Source organism: Mus pahari, chromosome 14, assembly GCF_900095145.1.
Source record: "Mus pahari chromosome 14, PAHARI_EIJ_v1.1, whole genome shotgun sequence".
NCBI lineage: Eukaryota > Metazoa > Chordata > Mammalia > Rodentia > Muridae > Mus > Mus pahari.
The window spans coordinates 22,134,376-22,149,846 of record NC_034603.1 but is presented as its reverse complement, the minus strand read 5'-3'; the positions used below and the strand labels follow the sequence as shown (position 1 = coordinate 22,149,846).

At 50.0% G+C, this 15,471-nt stretch overlaps 1 protein-coding gene across 3 annotated transcripts in view; it reads right to left on the bottom strand.

Moving 5' to 3' along the window:
• Positions 1-15,138, bottom strand: part of P4ha2 (prolyl 4-hydroxylase subunit alpha 2) — a 30,524-nt gene extending 15,386 nt beyond the window's left edge. For 2 of the 3 annotated variants that reach the window (XM_021212173.1, XM_021212172.1), the window contains exons 1-6: positions 15,019-15,138; positions 14,396-14,525; positions 6,152-6,251; positions 5,379-5,475; positions 4,886-5,037; positions 2,136-2,273 (exon numbers count right to left, since the gene is read on the bottom strand). In XM_021212173.1, coding sequence (XP_021067832.1) covers positions 2,136-2,273; positions 4,886-5,037; positions 5,379-5,475; positions 6,152-6,233 — 469 coding nt within the window. In that variant the 5' untranslated portion in view covers positions 6,234-6,251; positions 14,396-14,525; positions 15,019-15,138. Of the gene's footprint in view, positions 1-2,135; positions 2,274-4,885; positions 5,038-5,378; positions 5,476-6,151; positions 6,252-13,266; positions 13,295-14,395; positions 14,526-15,018 lie in introns of those variants that run through there. The other variant, XM_029546039.1, reaches the window with a different exon arrangement.
• Between the last annotated feature and the right edge of the window lie 333 nt (positions 15,139-15,471).

The following is a 15,471-nucleotide window of genomic DNA, read 5'->3' as shown; positions in this document are numbered from 1 at the left end:
TTCTGGGCAGGATGTGGAACACAGATAAACAAGCTGTGGTCTGGACTTGGATGGAGCCTGGATGTGCAGACCTTACTGAATACTTACCATTTGTGCGACTCTGGACAATTTTCCCCAGCCACAGACTCAGTCCCCTATCTAAACAGATATAATAATATCAACCTAAATAGAGACACCAGCATCAGTCTTAAAGGGCTGGTGCCAAAAAACTCAATGAGATGACTTATGACGATGTTGCCTCAGGATGTCAAAGACCAGCAGCCATAATCAACATGTCCTGTGAATGCCAAGAATGTAAAGAATGACTTCCAGAACTCAGCATTCTCCCTAGAAGCAAACTCACGTGTCTGCTCCCTGAACTCCCTGTGGCTTCCTCCACAGCTAAGCTGAGTGTTGAAAGACTTTCTGACAGGGAGGAGGAGCCCAGAATGGGTCAGGGTACTGGAGCAGAGAGATGACGATACTGAGAACAATAGGCACGGGAGCCAAGGAGGCAGTGGGGTCCTCAAAGACCACCTAGAGGGAGACTTTGAGGTCACTCCTGAGCAACAAACTCAAGCAGGTAACACAGAAAATTATTCTGAGTGAGGTGGAAATATGAGAAAGGCCAGAGGGCGATAAAGAGACAGAATCCACAGACGATGATTATGGCTTAGGCTGCTAATGGGAATCGCACCTAACATAATAAAGGCTGAGGGTAAACAGTTCAACACCAGATGGGAATGTCAATCTGGAACAGATAGTTTGTGCAAACCATAGAATGTCCAAGTAGAGATGTCTACAAGCACTGGTTTATCCTGGCTGGAAGCCCAGGAGACATGTCTTGACAAGGGACACAGATTTGCATATCTTCCGTGTATGGTACTACAGCTGGGGAGGAGTGAACAGTGGGGGAAGTTCCGGACAGTAACTCCCTTTGCCCTCTGGCCCCTTTCGGGACACCCAGGGGCCTGTTCACTTCTACTACCAACTATGCCTCAGAGCTACATGTCAGAAAGCTTCCCAGAATTCCCTCCTCATTCTGGTCCAAAACTCGATGAAGCAGGAATAAAGAGAACGGTCCTCCCTGTCAGCTCAGAAGGATCCTCCACACCAAGAGCCTAGCCCTTGATGGACATCTGAGAAGGAAGGCAGTTATGACAGCCTGTGGGTCTCTCTGCTGTATCTCCCCCAGGCTCCCAAGGTGTGAGGTAGTGTTTAAATCATAATGAAGTCCAATTGGATCCTTAGTTGTATTGGTCTCCACCCCCTAAGGCCAGGAAATCTTATAACCACTAGCAGTAGGCAGTAGGCAGTAGGCAAAGGAAAAAAGGCCAAATTAAAGAACAAACAATCAAAAGCAGAGGAATGAATTATCAGATGAGTCAAAAGAGAAAAGTTAGAGATCCGCAGCCAGAATCTAGAACATCGGAGAGAAGCAATTGGCTACTGTGCTACGGTGAAGTTAAAAGTTATGTCTGTAACCTGACAGCTGACTTTACTGGCCCAGTGCTCCTGGTGAGTTTGAAGAACGGGGTCACAGAAAGAAGGGATAAAAGCACTGTGGGTGCAGAAGTATGTGGGAACCAGGGAAAATAAATCACTACCCAGCAGCCTCCGCAGGAAGGAGAGAAGTCATGGGCTCAAGAGAACATTGGATCTAGGGTAGAAATACAAGAGATGGGCAAAAACTGACCTCATTAAAAAGTCAGATGACAGAGAGCAGGAAACGGGGGACATAAACAAGAAATGGGGGACCAGGATGGGAGCTGTATATGAACTCAAGGAGCGAGCCCAGCGAAGTAAGGGTTGAATGAAAGGGAACAGACTAAGATGTCAGTGGGGAATGAGCAGCGAGCCTACAGATCAGTCCTGGACAGCAAGCAATGAGAGGCTAAGGGATGGAAGCAGGTCCACCAGCAGACGGACGATCCTCTGGGAGTGGGCTGTGCAGGGAGTTTCCTCAATTCTCTACTACACTAGGGGGCAGTTCCTGGCGAATACCTGAATCGAGACATTGGGGTAGGTTTGACGCATGGGAGACTGACACCGAATGGAAACCCAAAAGATCAGCACCAACACCAACAGTGAGTCGCACCCAAGCAGTCTGACCCGTCCAGACAGCGAGAAGACAGAAGCAAACGGGAGTGTGTTACCTGGAAGTTCTCCTCTGGAAATCGTGTCCGGATCCAGTTTGTACGTGTCCTGAAGTCTCATCAGGGCTCTGGCAGCTCCAGACTCATCCTCATCAGTGGGGAAGAATTGTCGCTGAACTGAGAGGTTAGCGACAAAACCTTCCAAATGACAGTGAGAACACAGGTCACTTGACCCAGTGGACAGTCACTAGGTCTCTGGCTAATGGGATTTCCCTGTCCCTTCCCTCAAAGGCTGTTAGCAGGCTGGGGGCTCAGTGGTGAAACACCCATCTGGCACACATTCGGGGGGCAACACCAAAATAATAGTTGAAACAATAATAATCATTTCCCTTCCTTGGGAAGTCCTCTCTGGGGGCTCCTCTATAGAACTTTCTTAGCCCTCCCTGTGCTGTTCATTTGGAACCAAAAAGCCCTGCACGCAGCTTAGCACATAAGAGTTCAGTAGTCAGGGTATGAGCTCCCTCATACCCAAGGCCACAGCCCAGAGCCTAGATAGATTTGACCACTGAAGCGGCCCCAGGTGGCTTTTTTCAGGGCCCTAAGCCCTGGTCCCAAGCCAGAGACACAACTTGTGTTATTTCAGGGCTCTAAGTAGAAGCCAGGCCTTGCTATACTAATGATTCAGGCCTTTGAATTTGCCTAAGAACTGGGGACTGGGAGGGACGCTCCAACACATTCTGTCCCTGGCCCCTTTCCAAGAGTAGCAGCATCCACTGCTACCCCCTCTCATCACACCAAGCCAGGGTGTCAAAAAGCTGCTACATCATCTTCTTCACAGATATATGGTCAGAAACTCGGAGGACTTTAGTATACAGGAAAAAGAAAACCCCCCTAGAAATAGCCACACAGTACTGTCAGGGTTCTCCCCCTTTATCTCAGGGGCAAGCAGCCAACATCAGAGATGAAAATAAGTGATTGCTCTCCGGGCGTGTCCCATCGCCTTCCAGGTAATCATAGCATTTCCACATGGTGATGTAGGGAGTAGGGACGACAAGATCAGACATCGGAGTGCGGAGATCTTTCGTCTGCATCTGTGCAGGCTTCCTAGCCTACCTCTCCAGAAAGCAGGCAGAACAGCCTGTTCTGAGCTGTTCTGAGCAGCAGGCCCAGCCCAGGAAGGGAGGGTGAAGGGGGTGGGGTCTGGGAAAGGCAGTGGCTGCTGGAGGCTGTGCCTGTGTGCTCAAGCCTCCAGCCCCAGCTCACAGGCACAGCTCCAACAGCTCTGAGCTCACCAATCCCTCCCCAGAGACTACCCAGCCCCCAGCCAACCCCAACCCCGATGGGTCACGTGTCTGTAACCAGTCTCAGCCAGAGAGACAGCTAGTCTGAAGTTAATCAGCACTCAGCTACGAAAGACAAGAAGAGGCCCAGCCCAGCCTGAGGCTGGGAAGCCCCGTGGCCCACCTCCAGCCCACCCTTCCATTACCAAGATCCTCCCCTCAGGGTAACAGGAACATGTTCACTCCCAGAAGGTACTACCCCAGAAAAACAAATCTGTGCTCTGCTACGTTAATACCATTTCTAGGTATTTAGCTTACAGAAATAATCAGAGGTAGACCCAAAATGCATGTAAAAGAGGGCTGAAAATTTGGAAACAACTCCAAGTGCAGTATCACTATGAGATGACCATCCAGTTATTACAGTCATGGCACAGGCACACTTAGCTGCACCTACAGAAGCTGGGAAACTCAGGACTGAGCACAGTGCACGTTTATGTCAATTCCACACAGACATGCTTTGTGCATAAAAGACACACATAGTAAAGATTCAGGTGAAGTCTCTGTGGTCCAGCTTGCCTCAGCCCACTTGACTTATTTTTAATTCACTCATCCCTTAAAGCAAATGAGTTTTAATCCCTTAGGCCATGTATAGCTCCATTTTTTTAATAACATGTTTGTACACATAAGCAGATTCTTTTGGTGTGTATGAACATTTGTAAATGTGTATACGCGTGTTTTCTTGTGGATGGGTGCAAACGGATGCATGCGAATGTATATGGAAGCTCAAATTTGAAGTCACGTGTCTTCATCAATCACCCTCTATTTATTTACTGAGGCTCCCGCGAGCTCATGGGTCAGCTAGTCTAGCTAGCCAGCTTGCCTGGGAAATCTCATCTCTGCCTCCCGAGTGCTGGGATGATGCCAGATGCACTTGCCTGGCTCTACACGGCTTCTGGGGAACCAAACTTCAGTCCTTACACTTGGATGGTAAGGGCTTCACCCACTGGGCCACCTCACCAGCCCAAGATTATACAGTTTTTAAAAATGATTTTAAAGGTTTTAAAGGTTTATTTTGTGTGTGTGAATGAGAATTCTACCTGCATGTGTGTCTGCACCATGCGTGTCTGGTGCCTGCAGGGGGGAGAAGAGGGGGTCAGATTACCGGGAACTGTAAATACAGATGGTTGTGAGCTGACATATCTGGGAACCAAATTCGGATCCTCTGCAAGAGCAACCAGTCCTCTTAATCATTGTACAATCTCTCCATTCCCTGAGATTATAATTTTAATGGTGTTTATCATGGAGTTATTGGATTAAGCATCGTGATTTTTATGTGATATTTTACGTACCTGAAATTTGTTATAAAACATGTATTACTGAAGTATAATTAGAAAATGTCACTACCAGAAAACATGACAGAAGGACAGGAAGTGATTGTTATTACACTTCTGAAACAAAACAACAAGGACAGCTCCAGGCAGACACAGACAGACGCACAGACACAGCTGATCTCGGCTCACTGTTCCTCACCTGCCGAAGCATCCTGAAGGACAAGGTCCCCCAGTTCAGGCCAGTCTGTGTTCAGCCGCTTCACCAGCTTGTAGGCATTCACAGGATGAGCCAGGTAGCCCTCGGGGTCGGCAGCTGACCTGGTGGTCAGGGCTTCCATCTTGCTGGCCCAGCTGCAGAACCAAAGGAAAAAGGAGACTACCACACCCACCCACACAGGGTGCTCATTTCCCTGGTGAGGTCCAGGGCTCTTTCATCAAGAGACGATAAAACATGAATATAGTAACTTCCTAGAAACTTCTAGCCCTTAATCTAGGTGAGAGCTGGGAACTCTCATGTAAATTAAAAAGAAGGAAAAAAGATGGTAGCTCCCTACCCCCACCCACACCCCCACTCAGCATAGGTTAACTGTAGGTCAACTCCCCCAGTTGCCTCTCGATGGCTTCCTCTTGGATGGGCTGGGGAAGAGGAGCAGCAGGGATGACTTAGTGTGGGGTCTTAGGACATTGGACACCTCTTAATCTTGGCGAGCTTGGCTTCCTCCACAAGGATGTACTCCTTCAGAGACTGTACCAGGTCCTTCTCTGTATAAATCAGGTCAGTCATGTGCCCTACAGGAGAGAAACATGGACCAGTGAGAAATGGATGAGGAATGGCTTGTGGAAATTACCAGTACAGAAGTGAGTACTCCCGCCCAGTATATGCCAGTAAACGAGGAATCACAGGAACTGGTTGTTAAAGGGGCCTATTCGTTCACACGCCGTGATCCCCGACGTCAGGAAGATAGAAGCAGAGGTGTCAAGAGGATTCCTGGGCAAAGCGCACGTGCACTGGGAACGACTTTAGGAGAAGTTCTAAATCTCTTTGTCCCCTTGTCAGCCGGATGGTCCTGTCAAAGGGGCATGGACATCTAAGGGCACATCACATGGAAATCGGCTCTTAACCTTCAGTTGAAAAGGAGAGAACCTGGTCCTTGGGACAGAGAATGCCCATTGCATAGACCAGCCTCTTGCCAAGGACTGAAAAAGACCTGAAAGCTACTTGCAGTCTGCCCTTCCAGAGAGGAGAGTCCAATTCAGAAAGCTGCCTCCCAAGATGCATGTTCATCAGGATCTCCTGGGGGTGCAGGGGTCAGGGATAGGGGGGAGCCTTTGTAAGTTCCACTCCCCCTTGGACTGGTCAAAATCAATGACTAGACTATCCCACCCTGAACGAGCCTCAGTCAGCGACAGCCCCTTGCACTTGCTGAGGGCCGCATAGGTAGACTAGAGTTCTGTGGCCACATACCAATGGAGGTGAAGAATTCTGCCTGCACCCAGCTCAGGACACCGAACCAGGACATCAGCAACACCGACACCTGGAGCTTCATAACTGGAAAGGACAGTCCCTGCAAGGCATTGCAGAGCAGTCATCAGATCCACACGGTGGAAAGACATCGGTGGTGCATGCCTGGAAACTCAGACTGGGTTAGGAGGGGCAAAGTTCAAGGTCGCCCGAGCTACATACCAAGACCTTGCGAGAAGACACATCCTTACATGCTGTGCACATACATAAACATACATTCAAAGATGTCACTAAATAAGGCATTCGGGATCACCCAGGGGATGGGCCAGAACATGGAACCAGGGACATGTGCTGACGTCTGGCCCCAGCCTGGGTTTTGTTTTATTTTGTTTTCCTTTTTGGAGACAAGGTCTCATTTTGGAGCCCAGGATGGCCTGGAAGTCACCATCTTCCTGCCTCAGCCTCCCAATTGCTAAGATTATAAATGTATACGCCTGACTTCCCGCCTACCCATGTTTCTTACTTTCTGATACGCATGCCAGGTTAGTGTCAAGAGCCACAGGGAGGAGGAGCCAATTCACAGAGTTGATTCCCAAGATGTCAAGAGCATCGGGATGTCAGGAGGAGAAGAAGCATATCTGCAAGCTCCACTCTCCCCAAACCAGTGATGGAGGCCATGGTACCCCCAACGTGAAAGTGGCCTCCAGCAGGGACCTCCCTTTGTACATGGACCATACAGAGAAGGGTCCCGTTGCCACATGCTAATAGGGGCGAAGGATTCAAGAACCTGGAACCCAACCATAAGGAAGTGATAATACAGAAGAGACAGTGACAAAGAAAACTGAGTTAACATGGCCAGGGGACCCAAGCAAGCTGACTGTACAGAGTAGGCAGTCAGAAGAGGAAAACTGACCTCTGCCAGTCTGCACCTGCCTCCGAGTGGCAATTCTGAGCAGAAGACGGTTCTCCCTGTACTGAGACACCTTCTCCGGCTACTCCCTACTCATTCACAAGCATTTACTTACAACCCAGAGATTCCAGGCAGCGAACTCAGTGCTCAGGATACAAAGGTGAATCAGTCTCACACAGTCAAAACACTAGGGCTGGGCTGCTGACATGGGGACAAAGCCAGCCACTGCCTTCTCGTCTGACTAGAAATAGACACAGTTCTGAGGGACGCAGCAGCAACCTGGGACAAGCTTCGCTGGCAGCCAGCCTAAGTCCACAGTGGAGCCTTCAGACATGTCTCCCCATCCAGCCCTGCCGCCCAGAACGTGCGGAAAGGCCAGCACCCAGCTGAACCTTGCCTGTTCTTCCTCTTCTTGTTCCGACTAAGCCAAGCCTCTGGAATGGCTCAGATGGAAATTTACTATCAGATGGAAAGCAAAGAAAATAAAGAAGACAAAAATGCCAAAAAAAAAAAAAAAAAAAAAAAAAAAAAAAAAAAAAAAAAAAAACGTAGAAAAATCTTAGAGTTGGGAGGTTCTCTGATGTGGAGGGCCAGCCAGCCAACTGCCCCTCAGAGTAGGGGTGNAAAAAAAAAAAAACGTAGAAAAATCTTAGAGTTGGGAGGTTCTCTGATGTGGAGGGCCAGCCAGCCAACTGCCCCTCAGAGTAGGGGTGATTCTCTGCCCAAGCAGGAGACCAGAGCAGATCTAGATGAAGTGGGGGCTGCATGGAGCTCCCTACTGTGTGGTCAGTTACATCTCTACCTAGTCAGCAATCAGGCAGCACAGTCAGGAAACCAGAAAGCCTCTTCATGCCTTTCAAATTCCACCGCAGTCCATACCTGAAAGCAACCAGGTTCTTTACTACATGAATACCAGCTGTTATTTCTCTGGAATGTGCTGCCCGGCTTAGATGAGTCCATCCACAGATCCCAGCCTGGAGACACAGCCTCAAAGAATCACACGTGGTCTTTAGGAAGCAACTTACCAAGTGCCTTCAAAGTCCAGTTCTGGCAGGGGAGACGGGTATGAAACCCCTGCTGGCCCAGAGAACTAGGCACCCCCAAGCAAGCCATTCTCAGGCTGCCACATTGACACTACCACTCCAAGCAAGGACATCTGCTCATCTCTTCTGACCCCAGGGCCCCTGAACTCAAAAGGCTTCATATAAAAAAGTCACCTAACTCGGGTCAGGTGAGAGGAGGTGCTTAGCCTAGTGCAGCAGCTCTCTACCAGTTTGGGGATACCCAGCCCCTCATCAGAGCTACACCCAGCACTCACCCAAGTCAGAAAAAACAAGAATTCGTGTGTCTGGCCAAGGCCAGTGCTGCCAAAAGTCTTCCCAGGAGCCCTCGGGAATCCATGAAGAACAATCCAGGAGGTGGTCATGCATGGTCAAATCCCATTTTATGAAACATAGCACCAAATGAGAACACTGCTAAGCTTTAAGCTGCACCTCAGGGTTTAAAATAAACTCTATCTTGCAGCGAGCGCCTAAGGAAGTATTCTTCATCAGATTTGTCCAGAAAAAATACAACTAAACAGTTTACACATTGTACAGTAGATTAATATAGGCTATATAACAATAAACACTGTATGGATATCAACATAAAAAGATCAAAGCAGCCTGGCAAAGGCCAGCCCACCAATAATACATGCTCCATGTTTTGAAAGCAAAAAAAAAATGTATGCATGTAGGAAAGAATTATGCTCTAACTGTATCTTGGTGATGTAATTTTATTTGTCTCTTTATCATTGTTTTCTTGATCTTTCTATAAGACATTCTATTAGAATTTCTTAAAAATATATAATTTTGTAATATGTTTAATATGTAAAGGAAACAAAGTAGGACATTCTCGACTGAACTCCAAAGGGGCCTTGGCAATCGCAGTGTCTGGACCCCTGTGGGGAGGTCTTGCAAAGCTTGCCAATGTCCCAGTGACAGTAATTCACCCACCAGGCAACTGGCACCGTTTTTCAGCACGGCGATTCCAAGACACACAAGCAGAGGTCCTGCTGCGAGCCTGCTCTTTGGAAAGTACATTTATAACCTGGCCAAGTAGCCATGAAAAGATGTTTCCAGCTGCAAACCAGCAGCGTCCTCAGCTTCTCCCCTTACCTCATCGGGGAAAGACCCTATGCCAAGCGCCCAGCTGCAGCCCAAACGCTACAGCTTACACTTTCACAAAGCATTTAACAGCCTAGAGACTGAACATGAGTTTGCAAATAGGTCTTGCCTGGCACTGGGCAAAATGCTGTTTGCCCTCAGGGAAGGGATAACTGCCCCCAACAGGACTGACTCTTCGACCTCCTTTCCCACCACAGCCCTGCCTGCTGCGCTATGGCTAACTCGAGGCTGGTTGTGCACAGTTCCCAAGTGCTCCCACTCCTGAAGAACACAGATGTCTATATAGCCCTAGAAGTACACCCAAGTCCCAGTACAGGATACTTTGTCTCAGCCATCACCCTGGTCTACCTGTAGCACACCCTTCAGCCACGCAGGCCCCACCTGCTCTGACCTCTCCACCTCTGGACTGGCTTCCCTCCAACTCTGTTCTACCAAGTAGCCAGTAAGGTTTGCCAAAGCCCTCCCTTTGGCTCCCCATGGCTAGCAAGACATGGTCCAAATACCTTAGCCCAAAGAGCCCTTGTAGCTCTGTGACCTGGCCCTGCTACCCTCTCCAGCCCCATTGTACCACCCCAGACCTCAAACTTTCAATGACTTCATTTGAAAAATATTTACCTTCACCTAGAGCCTTGTGAGAGCAAGATCTCTGCTCAGTGAAGCCAAATGAACTTCCCTCTCCCAAGAGTCCTCCTGAGTCTCACCCCTCAGTGTCCATTTAAGGAAGCACATAAAAAGATCAGGAAATGGGAACTGAATGGGCTTGACAAGAATGCATGTGTCCGGAAAAGTACATCTGTCCTGACATCATCTCTGTTCAGTTCATGAACGCTGGAAGCCTCCTGCTTCAATAACAGGGCAGTGTACTAGCAGAGAAGCTGTCCACACGCCAACACTGAGCTGGGTTCCCATCAGGACCTCCACAAACAGACAAGTTGCACTTAATTTACCAAAAATAGACTTCACCAAAAGAAAAAAGGCATCCCTGTCATCCTACAGCCATGCCCTGGGCTCCAAACCTTCTATTCTCCCTTAACCAGGGAGAAGACACTGTTGATCCAAGGTGATTCTCAGGCTCTTCCCACTCCCTCTAGACTTGCCTCTCCAATGGCTACAGAGGGACCAGATCTCAGGCTCCTCCCACTCCCTCTCGACTAGCCTCTCCAATGGCTACAGAGGGACCAGACTAGGGAATGAGGGAACCCCAGCTGATGAAGGGTGACATATGAGTGGGAGTCGAACACTTTCTCCAAACTCCTCCAGTAAGAAATCACCCACAATCATGAAGTCCCCACAGAGCTTGCACACAGAAGTAGACCTGAAATGGCTGAAGAGCCAACAGATCTCCGCACAGAGGGGCCAGCTGGCTAAGGCACCCCCTGGTTGTTTCCCATTCTTCTCTCCTTTCCCCTCACCCCAGCTGCCCCGCAATACACTTCTCCAATAAGTATTAAGCACTTAAGCTCTGCCTCGGGCTGTTTTCTGGGAACCTAGTCTAAGATAACCACGGTTTATGTTTCCAAAGATCTTTCATTTCTACCATCTAATTCTCACAAAAACCTTGTAAGCCAGATAATCATCTCTGCTCCAGATACAATACTCCTGCCTTGTCCACGGAGAATAGATTCCAAGAAGCCCAGTGCATGCCTAAAACCACAGAGAGTATCAAAACTCTGAGATGCTGCCTTTCGAGGTAAGTACATACCTATGATAAAGCTTAATTTAGGAATTAGACACAGGGAGAGATTACCAACGGAACAAGGCGGAATAATTATAACAATGGACTAATATGAAATGGCCAGTGCTGGGGCCGGTACTGAATAGGTTACTTGAGCACTATCACTGTTAATACTGTACAGTTCACCTGAGAACTGGCTATAAAGGATGGAAGGACTAGCCTCCAACAGCGGGTAGTGTATACCGCATGGATACACTAAGGAAGGAATGATACGCTGGGAAGGCCAGCACAGAGTGGCACAGAGTCTGTCACAGAACTTAGGAGAGCTTACAGTTGTTATGTCTTCTATTTTCCAATGACTATTTCACGGTGTGGTTGACCATGAATGATGAAAACTACACAAAGCAGGAATGAGGAGAAACAGTACTATAAACCACATAAGAAGGACCACTGAGGCTGCCGACGGCTTCCTAGACCAGACATGTCAGCAAGCTAAGCTTCCCCAGCTAAGGGCCCTCCTGCAAGACACACTGATACCATCCGACCTTATTCAGTAACTGTCATAGCACGTGTGCCTTCCCAAGACTGTGAATCCACACTACACTCAGATTGAAAACTTGATCACAAGTGTCTCAAAGATTCACAGATTAAAAAGCCCATGGCATCCGTACTTGGAGGCCACCAGGAAAAGGAGAGTTCGTGGAGGAAAAGTAACGACACCATTCCCTGAATTCAAGCCGGAGTCACTTCTACTAGACACATCACACATTATCACCCAGGGAGCAGGCATGCCTGCCATGGGTCAGAAAGACCCAGAGTTAAATCCTAGCTCCAACTGTCATTTTCTGGCTTTGTAACCTTGGAGTCCTAGACTTCCCGGTCCTCAGTTTCCTCATTTATACAATGGAGACCATCCTTAGGACCTATACTTGATAGTTCTGTATGTGAACTGAATTAGACGACACATGCCAGCAAGCTGTCAATCATCGAGCTGATTTTGACCAATCATCAGAACCAACCAAGAGAATCACAGGAACTCAAGGGGACCTGAAGTGGGCAGTTGCTCAGCCCAAGTTAGTGGCTCTGGGAGTGAGGGAGGCCCATACAAAGAGGCAGTGAAGAAATAAGAAAATGTCAGAAGGTGAGTGATGTGTGGGTCCCAGGAATGCCAGAAGAGATGACATATTCAATTCAGGAGAGACTGGAAACAGGTGTCACCAAAGTATGCAACACTTGGAGGTGACCCTGGAATTGACCAATCACAGGCCCCAAAGTTCACATAAATAAATAAATAAATAAATAAATAAATAAATAAATAAATAAGTTCCCTGGCAAAAGACAGGGAGCAGAACCAATACTCCAAAATCTCTTATAGTTCTACGCTTCTGACCTGCTCATTCCAGTCTCCCCACCACTCCCTGGCTCCCAGGAGTGCCAGGTACAGGGCAGACAATCTCTGTCAAGCACTTACCAAGAAGTCTGGAGCAGAGAGTGGCCTGCACCAGGCTCAAACAGATCCTATCAGGGCCAGGGAAATCACTATCCAAACACAGAAGGCTCTGCCCTGCAGTGGCACCAGCGGAACAAAACCCCACTTCTCGAAGAAGCCCCGTCCGACCTTCTCATCCTGCTCTGCTCTCGATGAGAAGGAAAACTGTCTGTCTGTCCTTCACTCCACATCCCCAGCACAAACCCCACAGACCACAGGACTCAGCAATTCCCTTTGCTCTGGGATACGCGGGTGTCCCACCCTCAGGCACTTCAAAGGTCTAAATGACTAGATTTGAATGATGTCTTTCAAGGCCTCTTTCCAGGACTTGGCTGGTCTTTCCCGTGCCTGCATCACAGCCTTTGCTGTCAACCTCCATCTGCATAAAATTAAGCTCTTGACAGATCCCAGAAGCCAGGGACACACCCCCCAGGCCTCTGCACACTAATGAGCCAACGTGGCCCTAAGTCAGCCAAGGCCTTCGGTCCAGCATCAAACCCTCCCAAGGATGTGGGAGGGTGCAGTCAAAAATGGAAGCTTCCTCAGGAGATAAGGAAACCCTCAATTCCCTGACTCCACTCAGTCCTCAGAGTTGCCGGTCCTCAGTCTCCCTTTGATAAGCACCCACACGAAGGGCTCCTCCCTAGGCCCCAGGCAGCTGGCAGGGCTAAACAGCAATCTCAGAGAGATTATGAGCTGCCTGTGGGCAAAAAGAGCTCCTTCTCCACCCCTCTTCTCCCTCACTCAAGCCCCAGGCCCAGTCTAGTCAGATATGAAGCACACACTATTCAAGGAATGACCCACAGTCCTTTGTAGGCAGTCCAATCTATAGATAAGTAAGCCACTCTGCAGAGCCTGTAACAATGCGGAGGGACTCACACAATGCTTCAGTTGAGTTGTCACCGTATCTGCCTGCTGAGCTCTGACGGTAATAAGGAGGATCAACAGGACAGAATCTTCAGGCTAGGGCCTCCAGCCAACTCACTCCATCCTTGCAACGTGGCTTCACTGGCTGGGCCACACAGTGGACAAGCTCGTGTGAGGACAAGAAGACCCAAGAAGAAAAGAATCCAAAGGTCAAACATCCTGTACGTGGAGAGGAGCCGAGAGGCTGGGCGTTGAGGCTCACACAGAACCATATCGAGAGACTACACCCTGGACACTTCAGAGGCAGTGGAGATACAAGCCAGAGGAAATCCTGGTCAATTTAACAGGACATTCAACCATGGGCTGACTTGGATGCGATATAAATTTAGAACAAGCAACAGCTTGCAAAATCACCCTATAAAGTCTGAGCTAGACAATAGACCTCTGCAAAGCTGAGAACGTTTGAGGGTGTCAGAAGCTACAGAGTGGTGCACCGGGACCCTGCTCTTAGGACCGGGAAGCCCTTCCGACAGGAGGGATAAGGTGTCAGTAAGGAGATGGCCTGCATCAGGAAGCATCTGCAGGGTCCACTGTGTGACCCAGCTGGTGAAGCCACGTCGCAAGGATGGAGTGAGTTGGCCGGAGGCCTTTTCCCAATGATTCTTTCGTACTGACGCTCCTAAGCGGGTCGAGAGCGCTCCTAAGCGCGTCGAGAGCGCAACAGAGTTGCTGTAGGGGGCAACTCATTGATTTCCTTCAGCATAGTAAATGACGCATTAGAACACAGATGACAGGAGCACCCACCTGTACTTCCCAGTAAAAACCTGCAACAAAAGAACCCCGACCCATGCAAGGGCTCAATGGACTTTCCTCATGCAGATCTCTCACTGCTTGTGGGTGGGGCCGTTGGACAGCTATTCCCTAAAGCCGCCCTTTTCCGTTACCTTGTTTCCATTAGTGTACCACAAAAGTGATACTGGCCCAAGCTTGTGGCCACTCAGGGTGATTCCTCAGTCCAGGTTCCTAAGTGATCGATCCAGTTTACCGGAGCCTCCCACCCCAGCCCATGTCTCCTGTCTGGAAGCATCCAAACATCTACCAAGATCACACAGCCCAAACTCCACACCAACTCAGTACTTACCTTGCCGGTGCTCTGGACCTGAACTTTCTGAGTCTTCCCTTCTGCCTGCCTCAGTCCTTTTGAAAGTCTCCAGGCACAGAGAATGCTCTATTTGTTGAATCAGTCAGCCAATCGCCACCGGTCTCTGAAACTACTCAGGGAAAACATCAGAGGTTCGACAAGGATGTCTTCTGACAGATAGGAGGAGAGTTTCTGATTTAAGAGCCCATAAAACTGGCAGGGACCAAGCTGGTCCTTGCCAGGGTTGGGAGCCAGGGGTCTTCCTCATCCTAAGCAGCGCCGCCTCCGGGGCCAGGCGGGCGCCTCCGCCTTAGATAGGGGGCGACCCTGGGGTCAGGCCGCCCCTTCTCGGGAGCCTGACCCGATAGGCCCGCCAAGTGTCCTGTCCGGCCCGGCCTAGCAGTACCGGCAGGAAGGGCACCGCTGACCTCACCGCCCTAACCCTGGGAAGGGACACGGGCGGGACAGGAACCCAGGCGGGTGCAGAATCAGGGCGCCGATCGCGGGACACGGGGCTGAGGGACCCCGGATCCAGCTCCCGGCTCCGTGCAGAGCAGAACGCACCGCCCGGCCACCCGGACTCGAGCCCAGCCCGGACGACGACCCTGCGGACCCGCGCTCACCTGAACACGCGCAGCAGCCGGCGTTTCCAGAACCTCCCGCGGCGGCGGCGTCCCGGCGCTCTCGGCTCCGCCCTCGTCAAAGGCTCCGCCCGCTTGAGCCTCCGCCACGTCCCCACCTCCCGCCCACCCCGGGCCAGCCTGGGCCTGGCTCCGAGCCACTGGAACCTTCGGGAAGGCCCGAGCCGCCCGCCACGCGCTGCACGTATGCGGTACACGCCTCCCTGCGCCGCGTGGGACCAGTACGGCGGACGGCGCCCCCATCCCAGCCTGCTCCAGCTCTCTGTGGTCCCACCACCCCCACATCCATCACCACAGGCAAATTGCAGGAGGCTGGCGTCACTAAGAATGGGAATTGAGTATCCCGGAGCGGAGCGGCTGGAGGAAAAAGACAAGGGTCTGAGATGTCAGTGCACCTCATCTCTCCAGATGACCCATCTCCAAAGCCAAACTGCT